Source organism: Lepidochelys olivacea (genome assembly GCF_965140295.1).
Source record: "Lepidochelys olivacea isolate rLepOli2 genome assembly, chromosome: 9".
Lineage (NCBI taxonomy): Eukaryota > Metazoa > Chordata > Testudines > Cheloniidae > Lepidochelys > Lepidochelys olivacea.
The window spans coordinates 32,867,083-32,887,746 of record NC_140419.1 but is presented as its reverse complement, the minus strand read 5'-3'; the positions used below and the strand labels follow the sequence as shown (position 1 = coordinate 32,887,746).

Genomic DNA, 20,664 nt, shown 5'->3' with positions numbered 1-20,664 from the left:
AAAGTACAGAATTTGTCAGTAGTACCATATGCATTACTGGTACAAGGAGAGGACCAAAAATGCCCTATTCCCTATGAAGACTCAAAGCAGTTGGAATCCCCCTTTCAACTAGGAATTTCTTTCAAACAAGCACAACAGTTGGGAATGGGCATATAGTTTGTGGATGGAAGATGCTATTACCATCAAGGCAAACCATGTACAGGATATGATTCCCTACAAATAAGTACCAACAAAATACTTCATGGAATGGTAATTCCACATGTGGCTCAGGTGGCAGACGTTGTGGCCATTGCAGCTACCATCGAAGCAGCAAATCCAGAAATGGATTTATTAATCTGCTCAGATTCAGATTGATTCTCATGTTCTGAGAAATCAGATGTCAGTATGAGTCAAATGAAATATGACGTCCGCAGATGGGAAAGTAATAGCTCATGCCCAGTACTTACTCCATGCTTGGAAAATAGCCGAATCTTGAGAAGGAAAAATCTGTATGTTGAAAGTGAAAGTGCACAGGAAAACCAGGGTGAAATATCTTAATTCAATAATGAGGTGGATTCCCTAGCCAAACAAGCAGGTCTACCGGGTCCAGAAAAACTGTGGACCATGTCCACCAATATTGTCAGAAAAGTGCAACCAGGTGACCCAACATCTTGATTAGATTTAACATCTCTACAGATTCAAAATAAAGAAAGGAGAATACAAGAACTACAAAGTATTCAAGGACAAGAATAACTTGGTTATGGCTCATAAGAAAGACACAAACAAGCAAATCCATGTACTTGTAATTCTGTCCTCTTTGAGAAAGGAGCTAATAACTTTAGCACATAACTAAGGGCATTTTGGAATAGAGATAAAGGTCAACAGAATTTTAACTGTCTGATGGTAGCCTCGTTAAAGATATAGAAATGCATGTATATAATTGTCTTTCATGTGCAGAAAACAATCCAAACAAAAAGATAATTAAAGGTCCTCTTATACACCAGCCATATGGGCCCATAGTCAAGGATACAGATCGATTTCATAGGTCCACTGCCCCAAACTGGATCTGGCATAAATATTGCCTGGTCATGGTAGACTCCTTTTCTAAGTGGATAGAGGCGTACCGGACCCAAAACAATGTGGCCAGGATGATGGCTAGGTTTACCAGACACGATAGATTCAGACCAAGGACCTCATTTTGTAGGTGACATAATGAAATGCATGTGCTCTAAGCATTTGGAAAAAAACAAATTCCATGTTACTGGTCACCCACAAAGCTCTGGGTTAGTGGAACATACTAATTGGACTTTAAAGACTGCTTTGAGAAAAATAGTGACAGAGTCAGGAAAGGACTGGGGATAGAAAACTCCCAATAATACTTATGGCTATGAGATTTACAATTGCTTCACATAGGTATACCCCCCATGAAATAATACATGCCAGAATAATGAGGACACCTGAGCAATGGTGGCCAGGTGAAATGCTGCTTGATGACTACCAACTATGTATTCTCATGAATCAGTTTATGAGCAAGCTGTTAAGCACTACTAGCACCATTCAGAAGGAGGTTGCTATTAGGTTAAGAAGCAATATAAAGCAAATGGACAAAAGATTGGGCAGTATATTAAATCCTAAGGAATGGGATGTAGGTGACAGGGTTTTATATAGATTCTATTTAGAGAAGAACCATGCCTTAAGTCCCAAATGTCTAGGTCGAGTAGTGACCGTGAACAAGGCTTGCCCAACAGTTTACCAGGTGGAGGTAAAAGGGAAAAAGAAAGCTTATGCTCCAATATGTCTGTTAGTCTATAAGGTGCCACAGGACTCTTTGCCGCTTTTACAGATCCAGACTAACACAGCTACCCCCCTGATACTTGGTACCCTTAAATGGTTTCACTCATCACAGTTAAAGGACTGGAAGGGATTTGTTAAGTGATGTCAATAAATCCTTTTCTCTCTTTTCTTTTCTTTCCGTCAGGAAAACCTTCACACCACGTTTTCAATAATTTGTTTTTGTACATTGATATACGTGTCAAGTTTAATGACTATTAAAAATGGGGAACACTTATTGTCAAGTAAACAAAAGTTATAATTATGAGTGGGATAGGGCTGAACAAAGTATGATACTATCCTGCCCACTTCATTAAAAGGAACAATTATAATTTATGTGAATGAAAAAGAGGAGGACTGTTACATAGTTTGGAAGGAAGAAGTTAGTGGTAAGACCATAACCGCCTTAACTGTGAACAGTAATACACAGGAAATAACATTTTATGATTCAGAGGAAGAGCAACTCTCTCTCAAAAGCAAAAGCTTTGTCACATGTGCATGGCTTTTTAGTGATGACTTCCTGACTAGTTGTTCAGATGTAATGAAAGTAACAGGGTCCTCCAAATATTCATACATGAGATCTAATCTAACACAATGGGTAAAGGAAGTTTTGTATGTCAATGTTGTAATGGGGTTACAATACCTAATTGATTCCATTAGGGTTAATTTGTATACTCCCACTGGTCAACATAATTTTATCCTGATGTATTCTAATTGCACTGAAAATTGTTTTGTCAGCTATTGAACTGTAAATAAGTTTTGAAACAAAGGTCTGGTCTACACTACAAGTTTGTCGGATTTAGCAGCGTTAAATCCGAATTAACCTTGCACCTGTCCACACAACAAAGCCATTTTTTCGACATAAATGGCTCTTAAAACCGATTTCTGTACTCCTATCCAACGAGATTAGCGTTGAAATTGACATTGCCATTTCGAATTAGGGTTAGTGTGGACGCAATTCGAAGGTATTGGCCTTCGGGAGCTATCCCACAGTGTACCATTGTGACTGCTCTGGACAGCACTCTGAACTCGGATGCACTGGCCAGGTGTACAGGAAAAGCCCCGGGAACTTTTGAATCTCATTTCCTGTTTGGCCAGGTGAGCTCATCAGCACAGGTGACCATGCAGTCCCAGAATTGAAAAAGAGCTCCATCATGGACCGAACGGGAGGTACTGGATCTGATCGCTGTATAGGGAGAGGAATCCGTGCTATCAGAACTACGTTCCACAAGACGAAATGCCAAAACATTTCAAAAAATCTCAGAGGCCATGAGGGACAGAGGCTACATCAGGGACGCTCTGTCTTAAAGCAAATGATGTATCATCCTGACCTTAAGAAATATATAAAATAATTAGAAAAAGAAAGCAAAGTAGTAACGATAACAGTGCACCATTCTACCCAAAAACTCAAAAAGATTCTCAAATGAGTAGCAAAGGAATCAGCATTTAGCCATTGGTGGGAAAATCTGTTTAACGGGTCTGCTTACTATAGTGAGGCTTGGAGTGTTTTGCTGCACCCAGTGTTGGTGGTGTTAATACTTCAAATTCTGATCATTATCTGTATGATACTCTTAGTATGTTGGGTAAAAAGAAAAGTTAACAATGTAAAAGGATTAATTACAAATTAATTTCAAGTAAAGTATTGTAAAGTCATTCTTTTCAGATGTCAAATGCCACTACAGATTGGCTTTGTTTGAACACAGTTTTGTACATAGGACGACCAAAATTTGAGTCCTGGACAACAACAGTGTAACCATTGGTGATAGCACAAGCAAGTAGAAGACTGTACTTGGCCATCAAGGAGGGGAACTGTTACGGGGCAGCTGACATTTTGTTTTGTTACCCTCCATCTTTGTTTGGTTTCTTGTTGTCCTTTCTATTCTGTTTGGCGCTCTCTCATTTCTTATCCTGATTGGGTAAGCCACAGCACCTAATGTCTGAAACTGCACAGCAACAAGGAAAAGGCAGGAAAACCTAGCAGTCTGTTTAGAATCTGCCCGGCAACCCAAAAAGGCGGGCAAGGGTCACCTGACCCCAGTGGCAAAATCTGCCCAGTAACCAAAGACTATATAAGGACTCATCACAGTATGCTTCATGCTGCCTGTCCTAGTGGCAGACTGTGCCTGTTCCACCTAACATCAGAGAAGACAGAAGATAGAAGACACCGACCTGTTCCTGAAGCCTTTGTTCCTGCTCCGTTGTTCCTGTCCCGCGGTTCCCAAGTTCCTGGTTCCTGATTTGTGGCTCCTGGTCGGGTATTCCTGTTTCCATGTGGTCCAGTCCCAGTCAGACATCGTTGAGGACCTGCACAAGACTGAATAAAGTAGATTACTTCACTTTGTGTTATTTGTAACCCACGTTGTTCTGGTTTTGGGTCCAGGCTTAACACCTATTGGGTGTTAAACCTCGGAGTGCTTTTTAATAAATCCTACTTGTTTTAAACCTTTAACCGTGAATAATGGTTGTTCTTGGGGGACTGCTATAGTTGATAGATGCTAATTTAAGGGACAAACCTGTAAGGGAGGGAGTCCTTAATAAAGATTTCTTCTAGAGATAGAAAAATTCCTGTAACAGGCCCCCTTTGAAGAATGGAATGGGGATACTGGTTTGTAATAAACCTTAAAAAAAAAAAATCAACCCTCCCACTAAATCCCTTTTTTCACTGTAGGAGTGTTGAGAACTGAGAATATTCTAACAACTGCAAAAACAGTGGAGTTTACAAGTTTCTGGGGCTGGCTCAGACATATCCTCATATGGATATCGGGGCTGGCCCAAGGTCAGTCAGGGCCCGGATGAACATCTGGTGACAAGGGGAATCTAACATCATATTTATTGGAGGGAGAGAAAAAATGGTCAAGGGATTGGGGTTGTTATTAGTGAGGGGAGTGTTAACCCATTCACTGTGTCGGGCAGAAACTCCATTGCTAGAACCAGTGCAAACACCTGTGCTTGAGGATGACCTTACCCTCTTTACCTGGGAATAAGACCTTCCCCCGTTTCTAAGCGGCTTTCAAGGGTGGCAAGGAGCCCAACTCACTTTCCTCTCCCACAGCGCGCCCTTGGCTAATATGGGGAGAGATTCCCCTCCTGTGTCAAGCTACTTTAACCACTGCCTGAAATGACAAGCGCTAGTGCCTGGACAGCACGGCGATGGGCGCAGTGCAAATCCCCAGACAAATCCCAGCCGCCTGCCCAAGACGGTTAAAAACAACCCTCCCCGCGACCGGGCTCCCCGCGGCGGCGATGTTCCGGGGAGTCCGAGCTCCCCTGCAGTCGGTCCGAGAGGAGCCTGGAAGCGACGGGGCCCCTTCGCCCTTCCCACAGCATCAGCGCGCGCTACAGGCAGCCGCCAGCAGGAGCCCTGCTTCCATGGCGGGGCCGGGGTGCGGAGGGGCCCTGAGCTCTCCGCAGACTAGAGCCTGCTGCTGGCTCCCCACCTCTGCTCCCGAAGCGGTGGGGCTTCGGGTCCGTTCCCCGGGCCTCCCATTTGCCCCCGCCCAGCTAGCCCGGCCGGGCCGGGCCGGGCGGGTGGCACCGCTCTCGACGCTGGGTGGCGCTGCAGCCCCGCACTCCCGGCTCCGAGAAGCCAGAGCCATTCCTCCGCCGCAGCGTCTCCGCCCTCCGCCATGGCCGACGTGGAGGACGGAGACGAGCCGGGCGCCCCCCACTCTCACCCGGGCTCCTCGGGCGCCAAGGCGGGCGCTGCCGACAAGATGTTCTCGCTGAAGAAGTGGAACGCGGTGGCCATGTGGAGCTGGGACGTGGAGTGCGACACCTGCGCCATCTGCCGGGTACAGGTCATGGGTAAGCGCCGGTGGGCCACGGCCTTCTCTCCGCCCTGGGCGGAGCCCCTGTACCTCCTCACTGCCCCTCCCCCACCGCGGCCAGATCCCCACATCCTGGGGGAGGGACCTGTAGCTCCTTACTGCCCCCCCGCGGGGAGAGTCCCACATCCTGGGGGGGAGGGGCCGCTATCTCCTCACTCCCCCCGCCCCCGCGGGGAGAGCCCTGCAGCCTGGGGGGCCCTGTATCTCCTCACTGCCCCCTCCCCACGGCCAGAGCCCCACATCGTGGGGGCCTGAATCACCTCACTGCCTCCTTCCCCAGGAAAGCCCGGGGTTTCTGTTGGAGCTTGAACATACTGGGTTCCTTCTTTCCCACACGGACCTGTTTGGTGGGATGATACCAAAGCCATTTATGTAGTTCCTAATGCCCTGCCTGTGTTTGTCCCACATCCTAAAAGTAATTGCACAAAAGATCCTGTGCTGGTACCAGTGGGTGATGGTACCAGGGGTAGCTCTGTGTGTGTTTGTACCAGAAATAAATAACCAGAGGCATCACCTAAGCAATCAGCTTTACCGTGTAATATTCATACAGTTCTTTATTTCCTTGAAATAAACTCTAGTTGGTTGACCTAGCCCAGCAGTTCTCATGTAGCGAGGGGACACGGAATAAACCAGCCTCTGTAGCCTACCATGTGGTGACTGACCATGGCTTCTGGTGCCATAAATGTAGTGGTTGTTCCTAATAGGTGATCCTCCTTAACTAGCCAAACAGAAGTTTCATGACTTAAATTGGATCACTTACTGGAGTCCTTCATCTCTGTGCAACTATTTCACCATGCTGAAGCCTTGTTTGTAGTCTGCTCTTCTCTTGCTACATTTCACCAGGAAATGGTTGCTCCTTGAGGGTGATATCTAGTGTTTTCTTTGTAAAAAGAAAAGGAGTACTTGTGGCACCTTAGAGACTAACCAATTTATTTGAGCATAAGCTTTCGTGAGCTACAGCTCACTTCATCGGATGCATTCACTGAATGCATCCGGCTTATGCTCAAATAAATTTGTTAGTGCATCCGATGAAGTGAGCTGTGTAATTCGAAAGCTTATTACGAAGCTTGGGTTAACAATGGGTTAACACTCCCCTCACTAATAGCTCACGAAAAGCTTATTACGAAGCTCACGAAAGCTTATGTTCAAATAAATTTGTTAGTCTCTAAGGTGCCACAAGTCCTCCTTTTCTTTTTGCGAATACAGACTAACATGGCTGCTACTCTGAAACCTGTATTCTTTGTATTATCTGTTAATTATATCTTGCAAACCACTCTTGGATAAAAGATGTAAATGTAAGGTCACGTTATTGCATTAGCTAAAAATTATTATCATTATATTTGTACAAATCTCCCCAACTGATTACAAATATTAACACTTAATCCAAAAAAGGCTCTTATACCCACTTGTCAGGTGTTACTTGAGTATCTACTTCCCAGTAATATTGCTGCAGCTGTTCTTTGGCTGAAAACAATATTTAAAAGTAGCTTAAATTTTACAAATTAAGACATTGACAGCATAGCAGTTACATATAATTATGATGATCTAAATACATCAAAAAGTGTGAATTTTTATTGCTGTTTGAGACTGGATAGCTCAGGGAGTTAATAATTGGAGACACAGAGCCTTTTCATCTCTAGGTCACTGTACAAATGCAGCTTGGATAAGGAGTAGTCCAAGTTACCATCTTATGTCTAGTCAGTGTTCTGCATGATGCAAATACGGTTTCTGTCCAATTTCCATTAGGTTGCTAGTCACATTACAAAAACCACTGCAGTTGGCAGACATTGGCAATTTCAGTAAAATGGCTAAGGCCTGAATGAATAGGGAAATTGAACTATCTTTTGTGTTGTAGAGACGGAATCTCCAGAAAATAAGATATTTAACACTTTTATATAGTGCTTTTCATCCATGAATTTCAAAGTGTTTTACAAAAATTGATAAGAAACCTCTTTCATGGGAAAACTGAGGTTAAGTGACTTGCCCAAAATCATTCTTCCACTGTTGTTCTGGAGAGCGAAAGATTGAGAATCCAATCTGAGTGCCCATCATGGCAATATCGAACATAACTAGCCCAGACATTTCTCATGTATTTTTGTCTGTGTCTAGAACAGTCTTTTGAGCTGGGAGAATTTATGAACATGCTAGAGGAAGAACTACTTTGGCCCAGAATGAAGTAGTGAAAAATATCTTATTTAGCTTGACTTTATACAAAAAGTTTTAGCATGGTTAGAAGACAGTTCACATGTGGTCTTAGTTGGGCTGGTAGACAAAGCTCACATCAGGACTAAGAAATTAGCCCCAGGTGCAATAGAATAACATTTTCTTAAAAATACAGTTTTTAGTAATATCCAGTAATGGATTTTACTGAACCTGACTTATGAGGAAGTCGAAATAGCACAAAAGCACTGTGGAAAATAGATCTGAGTTGATATCTCTACTCATGCCAATTGTGTCAAATCACAGAATTAAAGGGAAAAAAGACTTAGTTTAAAAGAAATCAAAATGTTTTCTGTGGAGCTAAATATGGAACTCTGCCTTTGTATTTTAGTTTTTAAAAAGTTATAGGATTTAGAGTGAATTTGATATTTCTGAAAGTGATTGACTGAAGACCCAGATGTTCGCACAGGGATTAAAGTGTTGGAATGGTGCCCTACCTGTTATTTCTTATACACCATTGAGATTTTGACTCCTGGTTCTGTCCTGCCAAATATGCCAAGACTTCATTTCCCATTTGTCAAATTTTCCAAGAAGAACCTTCTCCCATGCTGTTCCTTATGAATGAAAAGAGCTCCTTGTAAAAATCTGTAAAGCCACAACATTGTCCTCCTTCAAATCCCTCTTTAAAACACTCCTCTACTATGACGCCTTCAAAAAATTTGATAGTGGCCGCTGATTATTATGATGATTACAGTCATCTCACCTGTTACTGTGTGCTTCCCCTGCCTGTGTATTGTATTTCCTGTCTTAGACAGGAAGCTCTTCTGGACAGGGAACCACTTATTATTGTTTGTATAACCCCTAGAACAACTATGTTTGGGTCTCTAGGTGCTACTGCAATACAAATAATAAATAATGAGTGAAACTCCTGATTGTCTACTAAAGGAAAAGCTGCTCTCCTCTGTCTTATTTGGGGAAACAATGCTGCCTCAGCACTCCCATTTCTCTTTGCTGTTTGATGACTGACTAGGGGTATGTCTACAGTACGAAATTAGGTCAAATTTATAGAAGTCAGTTTTGTAGAAAGCGTTGTTATACAGTTGATTGTGTGTGTGTCCAAACAAATGCTCTAAGTGCATGTAGTCAGCAGAGTGTGTCCACAGTACCGAGGCAACCGTCGACTTCCGGAGCATTGCACTGTGGGTGGCTATCCCACAGTTCCCACAGTCTCTGCCGCCCATTTGAATTCTGGATAGAAATCCCAGTGCCTGATGGGGCTTAAACATTGTCGCGGGTGGTTCTGGGTACATATCGTCAGGCCTCCGTTCCCTCCCTCCCTCCGTGAAAGCAAGGGCAGACAATCGTTTTGCGCCCTTTTTCTTGAGTTACCTGTGCAGACACCATACCACGACAAGCATGAAGCCCGCTCAGGTAACCATCACCGTATGTCTCCTGGGTGCTGGCAGACGCGGTACTGCATTGCTACACAGCAGTAGTTTATTGCCTTTTTGCAGCAGACAAAAGTAGCCATCATCGACGTAGCCATCATCGACGTAGTCCTGGGTGCTTTTTTAACCGGGCGCCTGGGCAAACATGGGAGTGACTCAGCCAGGTCATTTCCCTTGTTTCGTCTCGTGGCGATTCAGTCCCGCACTGTCTTTTAATCTGCAGCTAACAGAAGATGATGGCCAGTAGTCATACTGCACCGTCTTCTGCTGAGCACCCAGGTGTTGACGATGGCTAGCAGTCGTACTGCACAGTCTGCTGCCAGCAAGATGTATAAAGATAGATGAAGTGGTTCAAAACAAGAAGTAGACCAGATTTATTTTGTATTCATTTTCTCCTCCCTCCCTCCCTCTCTGAAATCAACGGCGTGCTAAACCCAGTTTTGAGTTCTATCCTTGAGGGGGCCATTCAGTTTCTCGCAAAGCCACCCCCTTCGTTGATTTTAATTCTCTGTAAGCCAACCCTGTAAGCCATGTCGTCAGTTGCCCCTCCCTCCGTCAGGGCAATGGCAGACAATTTTCCGCCCATTTTTTCTGTGTAGATGCCATACCACGGCAAGCATGGAGCCCGCTCAGATTACTTTGGCAATTAGGAGCACATTAAATGGCACACGCATTATCCAGCAGTATATGCACAACCAGAACCTGGCAAAGCGATACCGGACGAGTAGGCGACGTCAGCGCGGTGACATGAGTGATGAGGACATGGACGCAGACTTCTCTCAAAGCATGGGCCCTGGCAATATGGTCTTCAAGGTGCTAATGGGGCAGGTTCATGCGGTGGAACGCTGATTCTGGGCTCGGGAAACAAGCACAGACTGGTGGGACCGCATAGTATTGCAAGTCTGGGACGATTTCCAGTGGCTGTGAAACTTTCGCATGCGTAAGGGCACTTTCATGCAACTTTGTGACTTGCTTTCCCTTGCCCTGAGGCGCAAGAATACTAAGATGAGAGCAGCCCTCACAGTTGAGAAGCGAGTGGCAATAGCCCTATGCAAGCTTGCAACGCCAGACAGCTACCAGTCAGTCGGGAATCAGTTTGGAGTGGACAAATCTACTGTGCGGGCTGCTGTGATGCAAGTAGCCAACGCAATCAAAGATCTGCTGAAATCAAGGGTAGTGACCCTGGGAAATGTGCAGGTCACAGTGGATGGCTTTGCTGCAATGGGATTCCCTAACTGTGGTGGGGCCACAGATGGAACCCATATCCCTATCTTGGCACCGGAGCACCAAGCCAGGGAGTACATAAACTGTAAGCGGTACTTTTCAATAGTGCTGCAAGCACTGGTGGATCACAAGGGACGTTTCACCAACATCAACGTGGAATGGCTGGGAAAGGTACATGACACTCGCATCTTCAGGAACTCTGGTCTGTTTCAAAAGCTGCAGGAAGGGACTTTATTCCCAGACCAGAAAATAACCTTTGGGGATATTGAAATGCCTATAGTTATCCTTGGGGACCCAGCCTACCCCTTAATGCCATGGCTCATGAAGCCATACACAGGCAGCCTGGACAGTAGTCAGGAGCTGTTCAACTACAGGCTGAGCAAGTGCAGAATGGTGGTAGAATGTGCATTTGGACGTTTAAAGGCGCACTGGCACAGTTTACTGATTCGGTTAGACCTCAGCGAAACCAATATTCCCACTGTTATTACTGCTTGCTGTGCGCTCCACAGTATCTGTGAGAGTAAGGGGGAGACGTTTATGGCGGGGTGAGAGGTTGAGGCAAATCGCCTGGCTGCTGGTTACGCGCAGCCAGACACCAGGGCGGTAAGAAAAGCATAGGAGGGTGCGGTGCGCATCAGATAAGCTTTGAAAACCAGTTTCATGACTGGACAGGCTACGGTGTGAAAGTTCTGTTTGTTTCTCCTTGATGAAACCCCCGCCCCTTGGTTCACTCTACTTCCCTGTAAGCTAACCACCCTCCCCACCTCCCTTTGATCACCAATTGCAGAGGCAATAAAGTCATTGTTGCTTCACATTCATGCATTCTTTATTCATTCATCATGCAAATAAGGGGATAACTGCCAAGGTAGCCCAAGATGAGTGGTGGAGGAGAGAAGCACCAGGAGGGGTGGCGGAGGAGGGAAGGACAAGGCCACACAGCACTTTAAAAGTTTAAAACTTGTTGAATGCCAGCCTTCTGTTGCTGGGGCAATCCTCTGGGGTGGAGTGGCTGGGTGGCCGGAGGCCCCCCCACCACGTTCTTGGGCGTCTGGGTGAGGAGGCTATGGAACTTGGGGAGGAGGGCGGTTGGTTACACAGGGGCTGTCGCGGCGGTCTGTGCTCCTGCTGCCTTTCCCGCAGCTCAACCATACGCTGGAGCATATTGGTTTGATCCTCCAGCAGCCTCAGCATTGAATCCTGCCTCCTCTCATCACGCTGCCGCCACCTTTCAGCTTCAGTCCTCTCTTCAGCCCGTCACTTACTCTCTTCAGCCCGCCACCTCTCCTCCCGGTCATTTTGTGCTTTTCTGCACTCTGACATTGTCTGCCTCACGCATTCGTCTTTGCTCTGTCAGTGTGGGAGGACAGCATGAGCTCAGAGAATGTTTCATCACGAGTGCGTTTTTTTCGCCTTCTAATCTTCACTAGCTTCTGGGAAGGAAAAGATCCTGTGATCCTTGAAACACATGCAGCTGGTGGAGAGAAAAAAAGGGACAGTGGTATTTAAAAAGACACATTTTATAGAACAATGGGTACACTCTTTCACGGTAAACCTTGCTGTTAAGATTACATACATAGCACATGTGCTTTCGTTACAAGGTCACATTTTGCCTCCCTCAGCACGTGGCTAGCCCCTCCCCATTGCTAACAGCGGGGAACATTTCTGTTCAGCCACAGGCAAACAGCCCAGCAGGAAAGGGCACCTCTGAGTGTCCCCTTAAGAAAAGCACCCTATTTCAACCAGGTGACCATGAATGATATCACTCTCCTGAGGATAACACAGAGAGATAAAGAATGGATGTTGTTTGAATGCCAGCAAACATACACTGTAATGCTTTGTTCTACAATGATTCCCGACTACGTGCTACTGGCCTGGATGGTAAAGTGTCCCACCATGGTGGATGGAATAAGGCTGCCCTCCCCAGAAACCTTTTGCAAAGGCTTTGAGAGTATATCCAGGAGAGCTACAAATGCCAGGGCAAATTAATCATTAAACATGCTTGCTTTTAAACCATGTATAGTATTTTAAAAGGTACGCTCACTAGAGGTCCCTTCTCCACTTGTCGGGTCTGGGAGGCAGCCTTGGGTGGGTTTGGGGGGTACTGGCTCCAGGTCCAGGGTGAGAAACAGTTCCTGGCTGTCATGAAAAACGGTTTCTCCACTTGCTTGCTGTGAGCTATCTACAACCTCATCATCATCATCTTCCTCGTCCCCAAAACCTGCTTCCATGTTGCCTCCATCTCCATTGAAGGAGTCAAACAACATGGCTGGGGTAGTGGTGGCTGAACCCCCTAAAATGGCATGCAGCTCATCATGTTTGGGGCTCTGACCCAGAGCGGCCGTTCGCCTCTCTGGTTTTCTGGTAGGCTTGCCTCAGCTCCTTAAGTTTCATGCGGCACTTTGGGTCCCTGTTATGGCCTCTGTCCTTCATGCCCTGGGAGATTTTGCAAATGTTTTGGCATTTCGAAAACTGGAACGGAGTTCTCATAGCACGGATTCCTCTCCCCATACAGCGATCAGATCCCATACCTCCCGTTCGGTCCATGCTGGAGCTCTTTTGCTATTCTGGGACTGCTGCGTGGTCACCTCCTCTGATGAGCTCTGCATGGTCACCTGCAGCTTGCCATGCTGGCCAAACAGGAAATTGAAATTCAAAAGTTTGCGGGCCTTTTCCTGTCTAGCTGGGCAGTGCATCTGAGTTGAGAGTGCTGTCCAGAGCGGTCACAATGGAGCACTCTGGGATAGCTCCTGGAGGCCAATACCGTCTGATTGCATCCACAGTACCCCAAATTTGACCCAGCAAGGCCGATTTCAGCGCTAATCCCCTTGTCGCGGGTGGAGTAAGGAAATTGATTTTAAGAGCCCTTTAAGTTGAAAAAAGGTCTTCGTTGTGTGGACGGCTGCAGGGTTAAATCGACTTAACGCTGCTAAATTCGACCTCAACTCCTAGTGTAGACCAGGGCTTGGTGAGAAATCTGAAGTGGGAGCAGCAGTAAGTGCTTACATAGTTTTCAGAGTAGCAGCCGTGTTAGCCTGTGTTCGCCAAAAGAAAAGGAGTACTTGTGGCACCTTAGAGACTAACAAATTTATTTGAGCATAATCTTTCGTGAGCTACAGCATCCGATGAAGTGAGCTGTAGCTCACGAAAGCTTATGCTCAAATAAATTTGTTAGTCTCTAAGGTGCCACAAGTACTCCTTTTCTTTTTGCTTACATAGTGTGGAGCAGCAGCTGATGTACTACTCCAACTGGAAGTCCCATATCCTTATTCCTTTCTGTCCCTTGCAAGATTAGACACCCATTTAAAAAATATGTATTATATGCCCCATTGGTCTCTGTGCAATGTAAGTAAAACTAATAAACGATCTAAAAGTATGGTGTGGTCTCTTCACTTACATTACACGACTAATAAATGATCTAAAAGTATAGAGTGTGGGTGTGTGTTTTTATATTCTGGTGAAGTTTAAGGTACTCATCAAGTAAAATTTCTGTGTAAAAAAGATGGTGTGGGGCAGGGTTTGATGGGAGGCTGAAAAACAATAGAATTGTGAAAAGAAAAGGAGTACTTGTGGCACCTTTAGAGACTAACCAATTTATTTGAGCATAAGCTTTTGTGAGCTACAGATGAAGTGAGCTGTAGCTCACGAAAGCTTATGCTCAAATAAATTGGTTAGTCTCTAAGGTGCCACAAGTACTCCTTTTCTTTTTGCGAATACAGACTAACACGGCTGTTACTCTGAAACCTGTCAATAGAATTGTGAGTGATTTCCTTAAAAGGAGATGCTGATGTCTGAAAAACAGATTGCTGAACTTGGGGGTTGCATGTATACTTGCAGTTCTCTTGTTTAATTTTTAATATGCTTGAGAGGATTTGGCACAAGTCTCCCAATGGTCACATATACAAAAAGGAGATGTCTTTTGCAGCAGAGCTTGTGAAAATGTCACAACAAAATGTAGGGTCTTACAGTTTCCAGTTCTTTTTACCATCTGTAAACGTATATTTTTCTTTTGGTATGCATAGTGCATGTATTTTAAATTCCTTTTCATCTAATAAATACAATTTAACTAGATGGCAGAATTCGAGCTTTTACCTTTATAAAGGGTTTATATTTCCATTAGAAAAGCCAGTTTTAAGAATTGTCTTCTGAGCATCAAATTGAGTTTTGTTCTTGTTTGCTTTTAGATGCCTGTCTTAGATGTCAAGCTGAAAACAAACAAGAAGATTGTGTTGGTATGTAGTGATTTCATTCTCATGTTTTTCAGCAAAGGCTTTTTCTCAGTGGGGTGCTTTTTTAAGTTTGAAGATAATACTAATTTTATTAATGAGCAAAAATAAACTGTACAGCAATACTAATGTAAAAAGACACACTGTCAGAAAAGTACTTGACTGAGTAAATCTGTAGTCATTTATGTGTGTGACTGGGAAGAACTAGTTCTATAATTCAGGACAGACTACTGTAGACTTTTGAGTTAGATAGGAAATAGCTACTGTATCTTCTTTTAAGATATATGCTAGAAGATATAACAGAAGAACTTCACTGAAACAAGCAAGGGTGGAATAAAATTATTATAGCCTTTGAACAATCTCTGATGTAGCTGAGAGCCCATTTTATATGCTTATGTAGTAATATCCTATGGTATTTTATTTATCATGTATCACAACTTTGAACTTTAAAAATTCAAATAAAATGTTAATTAGAGTTTGCTCATATGCCCTTAAACCTTTGGTATGTGATGAAAAATCAACACTGAAATGGTACACTAACTATACCTAATTAATGAACCAGTAAAAACCACTCACAGCCTTCACTCGTCCCTCAGTAGTGTTCATAGTATTATGTACTTATATAGTGCACAGCACCGTGCTAAGCATTCTACAGATGTGTAAGAATATGAAAGTATGTGTATATGTCTCTTGAATTAGAAATAAATTGGTAGACATGCTTTTAGTGGCTAATTTAGGGGTTTTGATTTCAAAAGGGCTGACTCTCAAAAATTAAGGAAATTAGTTAGGGAAGTGGATTGGACTGAAGAATTTATAGATCTAAAGGTAGAGGAGGCCTGGGATTATTTTAAATCAAAGCTGCAGAAGCTATCGGAAGCCTGCATCCCAAGAAAGGGGAAAAAATTCATAGGCAGGAGTTGTAGACCAAGCTGGATGAGCAAGCATCTCAGAGAGGTGGTTAAGAAAAAGCAGAAAGCATACAGGGAGTGGAAGAAGGGAGGGATCAGCTAGGAAAGCTACCTTATTGAGGTCAGAACATGTAGGGATAAAGTGAGACAGGCTAAAAGTCAAGTAGAGTTGGACCTTGCAAAGGGAATATAAAACCAATAGTAAAAGGTTCTATAGTCATATAAATAAGAAGAAAACAAAGAAAGAAGAAGTGGGACCGCTAAACACTGAGGATGGAGTGGAGGTCAAGGATAAGCTAGGCATGGCCCTATATCTAAACAAATACTTTGCCTCAGTCTTTAATAAGACTAAAGAGGATCTTAGGGATAATGGTAGCATGACAAATGGGAATGAGGATATGGAGGTAGACATTACCATATTTGAGATAGAAGTGAAACTCAGACAGCTTAATGGGACTAAATTGGGGGGCCCAGATAATCTTCATCCAAGAATATTAAAGGAATTGGCACATGAAATTGCAAGCCCATTAGCAAGAATTTTTAATGAATCTGTAAACTCAGGGGTTGTACCATATGATTGGAGAATTGCTATCATAGTTCCTATTTTTAAGAAAGGGAAAAAAAGTGATCCGGGTAATTATAGGCCTGTTAGTTTGACATCTGTAGTATGCAAGGTCTTGGAAAAAATTTTGAAAGAGAAGGTAGTTAAGGACATTGAAGTCGATGGTAAATGGGACAGAATACAAGATGGTTTTACAAAAGGTAGATGGTGCCAAACCAACCTGATCTCCTTCTTTGAGAAAGTAACAGATTTTTTAGACAAAGGAAACGCAGTGGATCTAATTTACCTAGATTTTAGTAAGGCGTTTGATACCGTGCCACATGGGGAATTATTAGTTAAATTGGATAAGATGGGGATCAATAGGAAAATTGAAAGGTGGATAAGGAATTGGTTAAAGGGGAGACTACAACGGGTCCTACTGAAAGGTGAACTGTCAGGCTGGAGGGAGGTTACCAGTGGAGTTCCTCAAGGATCGGTTTTGGGACCAATCTTATTTAATCTTTTTATTACTGACCTTGGCACAAAAAGTGGGAGTGTGCTAATAAAGTTTGCGGATGATACAAAGCTGGGAGGTATTGCCAATTTAGAGAAGGACAGGGATATCCTACAGGAGGATCTGGATGACCTTGTAAACTGGAGTAATAGTAATAGGATGAAATTTAATAGTGAGAAGTGTAAGGTCATGCATTTAGGGATTAATAACAAGAATTTTAGTTATAAGCTGGGGACACATCAATTAGAAGTAACGGAGGAGGAAAAGGACCTTGGAGTATTGGTTGATCATAGGATGACTATGAGCTGCCAATATGATATGGCCGTGAAAAAAGCTAATGCAGTCTTGGGATGCATCAGGAGAGGTATTTCCAGTAGGGATAAGGAGGTTTTAGTACCATTATACAAGGCACTGGTGAGACCTCACCTGGAATACTGTGTGCAGTTCTGGTCTCCCATGTTTAAGAAGGATGAATTCAAACTGGAACAGGTACAGAGAAGGGCTACTAGGATGATCCGAGGAATGGAAAACTTGTCTTATGAAAGGAGACTCAAGGAGCTTGGCTTGTTTAGCCTAACTAAAAGAAGGTTGAGAGGAGATATGATTGCTCTCTATAAATATATCAGAGGGATAAATACTGGAGAGGAATTATTTAAGCTCAGTACCAATGTGGACACAAGAACAAATGGATATAAACTGGCCACCAGGAAATTTAGACTAGAAATTAGATGAAGGTTTCTAACCATCAGAGGAGTGAAGTTTTGGAATAGCCTTCCAAGGGAAGCAGTGGGGGCAAAAAATCTATCTGGCTTTAAGATTAAACTCGATAAGTTTATGGAGGAGATGGTATGATGGGATAACATGGTTTTGGTAATTAAATATTCATGGTAAATAGGCCCAATGGCCTGTGATGGGATATTAGATGGGGTGGGATCCAAGTTACCCAGGAAAGAATTTTCTGTAGTATCTGGCTGATGAATCTTGCCCATATGCTTAGGGTTTAGCTGATCGCCATATTTGGGGTCGGGAAGGAATTTTCCTCCAGGGCAGATTAGAAGAGGCCCTGGAGGTTTTTCGCTTTCCTCTGTAGCATGGGGCACGGGACACTTGCTGGAGGAGTCTCTGCTCCTTGAAGTCTTTAAACTACGATTTGAGAACTTCAATATCACAGATACAGGTGTGAGGTTTTTTGCAGGAGTGGTGGGTGAAATTCTGTGGCCTGCGTTGTGCAGGAGGTCAGACTGGATGATCATAATGGTCCCTTCTGACCTAAATATCTATGAATGTGTGAGACATAACCCTGTAGAACACAATATTCTATTTATGGAAAATACTTTCAAACCAGTAACACTAATCTAGTCTCAATCAGTAAATCATTATAATGTATTATTGCCTCAAATATTAACCCTCTATTTGCTGTAAAAATCTGAGTTAGATTGTTAGACCTCTTAATTGTGAATGTAGTTTGTACATCTATATTAAACAGTGTAACTGGAACGTATCAAGTATTTTTCTTTTCTTTCAGTTGTCTGGGGAGAATGTAATCATTCCTTCCACAATTGCTGCATGTCCCTATGGGTGAAACAGAACAATCGCTGTCCCCTCTGTCAACAGGACTGGGTGGTCCAGAGAATAGGCAAATGAAAACATTGGCAGTTTTTCTGTTGAACTTGTTTGAAGCAATATATGTCTGATGCCATATAGCCATATGAAAGGGAGGAACACTCTAACTGTGGTGTGATTCATTCAATTTATATCTATGTTAAAAGAATACTATGGTTTTGTTGTGCTTGAATATGCTCTAATGTGTTGGTGTGCCATTTTGTCTGATCTTATTTCAGCATCCTTCCACAGCTAAGGACATAGGCACGCTACCTTAAAGTCTGTCTGTCTGTCAATGTTCTGGTGTGAATTGTATCAACTGCTTAGAAATGCTGTGGTGCCGAAAATACACAATTACAATCTACCACCAAACCACCATAAATAATTTTGCCTGATCGTGATTTTTTGACTAAAATAAATAGTGTGTGAAACATTCATTTTTACTGTTGTTTTTTTCCCCCTTCTCCCCACCCCATCCCCCGGTACCCCGTATGGTAGAAACCTCTTATTTAAGTTTTAATACAGGCTTGGTTTTGTGATGGCTTAAGAAATCTGACTCTACAGTTCATTGAATATTAATAGCCTTTTATTTTATAATTATATGTATGTGGTTTCTCCAACATACAGTATTAAACTTTTACCATATTAGGATTTTTATTGTAATTTCTAGTAAAAGCAATGGGGGATGTCTTTAATCCAGCACTGGGCCACTTTAATAACCATATTTGAAATTAATTAGCTGGTGAAGTGAAAATTTGGTTAGGAACTAGCTGACTCATGGATGTATCTTAAATAAATTGAGAACCATGTCTATAAATTGTTTCAAATATATAATTGATAAAATAGATGTTACAAAGAAAGCATATGCTAATTAAATGTATTAAGAATCTAATGCAGTACATTGTTTCATCTTGTCAGTATAGGCATGTCCATTTGAGAATATGTTTTGTATCCGTTTGTCTATTTCATCAGATTGGTAGACATATTTTCATGTAATAACAATTGTTGTTTTGCCTTTCGTAACGGGAAGGCTTGAGGATTTCATTAGGTTATTTTTATGTACGGACAACCCTGTTTTAATTTTTGGGTTTTTTACTTATATTTAATTGCTTGTCCTTAATTCTTTTAGTTGCCTTTAATGCCTACAGGAAACATATGGCCTACGAACAAGATTTGAGTGAGTTTTAAATATATGACAAGTATGAAGAGTCTATGTTCTGTTAAGATCATTCTAAACTCGGTTTGATAAGCTGATCAGTTGACTGGTCAAATAACATCAGTTGACTCTGGCCTATTTGAATGCCCTCATATAGATGGTGGCCTGCCTTTTTGATTGCATCATGCTGCCATCTGTTAGCAAGCCTATATGTCTTGATCACTCACTTCACTGTGTGCTAATGCTACCTGCTGGGGAAAAGATGAGCTCACTGAAAGTTAAACATCTTGATTGGCTGAAATCTACTAGAACAAACATTGTATATCTTTGTATACCAGGCCATAAATGTACATGGCAATTTATAAAGCATGTTACAAAAGTTAAGATGCATTCCTTTCCTGGAAGACTTTACAATCTATCCCAACGAGCCAAACATACAGAAATTAACTCAGGTGGGAGAGCAGGGTTCATGATCATTAAATCTCCTCCCACAACACAGAGAGAGAAGGTGCACAACCTCTCTTTACTGAATAAAAGTATCACAGCTATTAAGCCCCATTCTAATACCTCTCCCACCCTCAACAAACAACCCACATTAAATGCCTATGTAGACGCCCACTCTCTCCCTCTCAACAAAAATCCCCTTCATTACCGCCCCCCATATACGCACACAAATTTCCAGTCAATCCTTGATGATAAATTCTTAGCACCTGTAGTGTTTTTTCATTTTCAAAGCCATTTACAAACCGCTAAGGACAAGATTCAGCAAAGTGCAGGGCCGGAGGAAATGAGAGTGCTCAGTATCTCATGTGATTAGGTCCTAGTTAAGGAGTTCTCTTTCTTTAGAGGAAGTGAAGTTTAGACCTGGCCTACTCTTAAAATTTAGATCGATGTAACTACAATGGTCGGGTATGAAAAATCCACACCCCTGGGCATCCTACCTATGCTGACCTAACTCCCAAAGGCAGAGATAACTAGGTGGATAGAAGCATGCTTCCGTCGACTTAGCTGCCATAAGATGGGGACAAGGTGTTCCTACGGCAATGGGAAAAACTCCTTCCCTCACTGCAGGCTGCATCTACGCTATTGGGTGATGCTAGCATAACTGTGGCACTGGGTATCTGCTTCTAGAGTCCCTGTAACATAGACGTGACCTTAATCTCCTGCATTAGTTATGGCCCACCCTGTAAGGCACTACATTATTGCTTTAATCTTTTCAAAAGAAACTGCAAAGATAGGTTTCATGTCAGAG

At 43.0% G+C, this 20,664-nt stretch overlaps 2 protein-coding genes across 13 annotated transcripts in view; one reads left to right on the top strand and one right to left on the bottom strand.

Annotated features, from left to right (window-relative positions):
• Positions 1-5,624, bottom strand: part of LOC311526214 (uncharacterized protein) — a 74,546-nt gene extending 68,922 nt beyond the window's left edge. For 5 of the 11 annotated variants that reach the window (XR_014712967.1, XM_084639018.1, XM_084639019.1 and 2 more), the window contains exons 1-2: positions 5,484-5,624; positions 3,979-4,123 (exon numbers count right to left, since the gene is read on the bottom strand). Coding sequence is in view for 10 of the 11 variants with exons in the window: in XM_084639020.1 (XP_084495146.1) it covers positions 3,979-4,103 (125 nt within the window). In the remaining variant the exon portion in view is untranslated. Of the gene's footprint in view, positions 1-3,978; positions 4,124-5,246; positions 5,424-5,483 lie in introns of those variants that run through there. The other 6 variants (XM_084639024.1, XM_084639022.1, XM_084639025.1 and 3 more) reach the window with 2 other exon arrangements.
• Positions 5,386-18,693, top strand: RNF7 (ring finger protein 7). 2 transcript variants are annotated; one of them, XM_084639029.1, is made up of 3 exons: positions 5,386-5,600; positions 14,650-14,697; positions 18,180-18,693. In XM_084639029.1, exons 1-3 carry the CDS (start codon positions 5,436-5,438, stop codon positions 18,234-18,236), a joined length of 270 nt encoding a protein of 89 aa, XP_084495155.1. In that variant the 5' UTR covers positions 5,386-5,435; the 3' UTR covers positions 18,237-18,693. The 2 variants fall into 2 exon arrangements, with proteins under 2 accessions (XP_084495155.1, XP_084495154.1); XM_084639028.1 differs by having other exon boundaries at positions 5,392-5,613.
• The last annotated feature ends 1,971 nt before the right edge of the window (positions 18,694-20,664 follow it).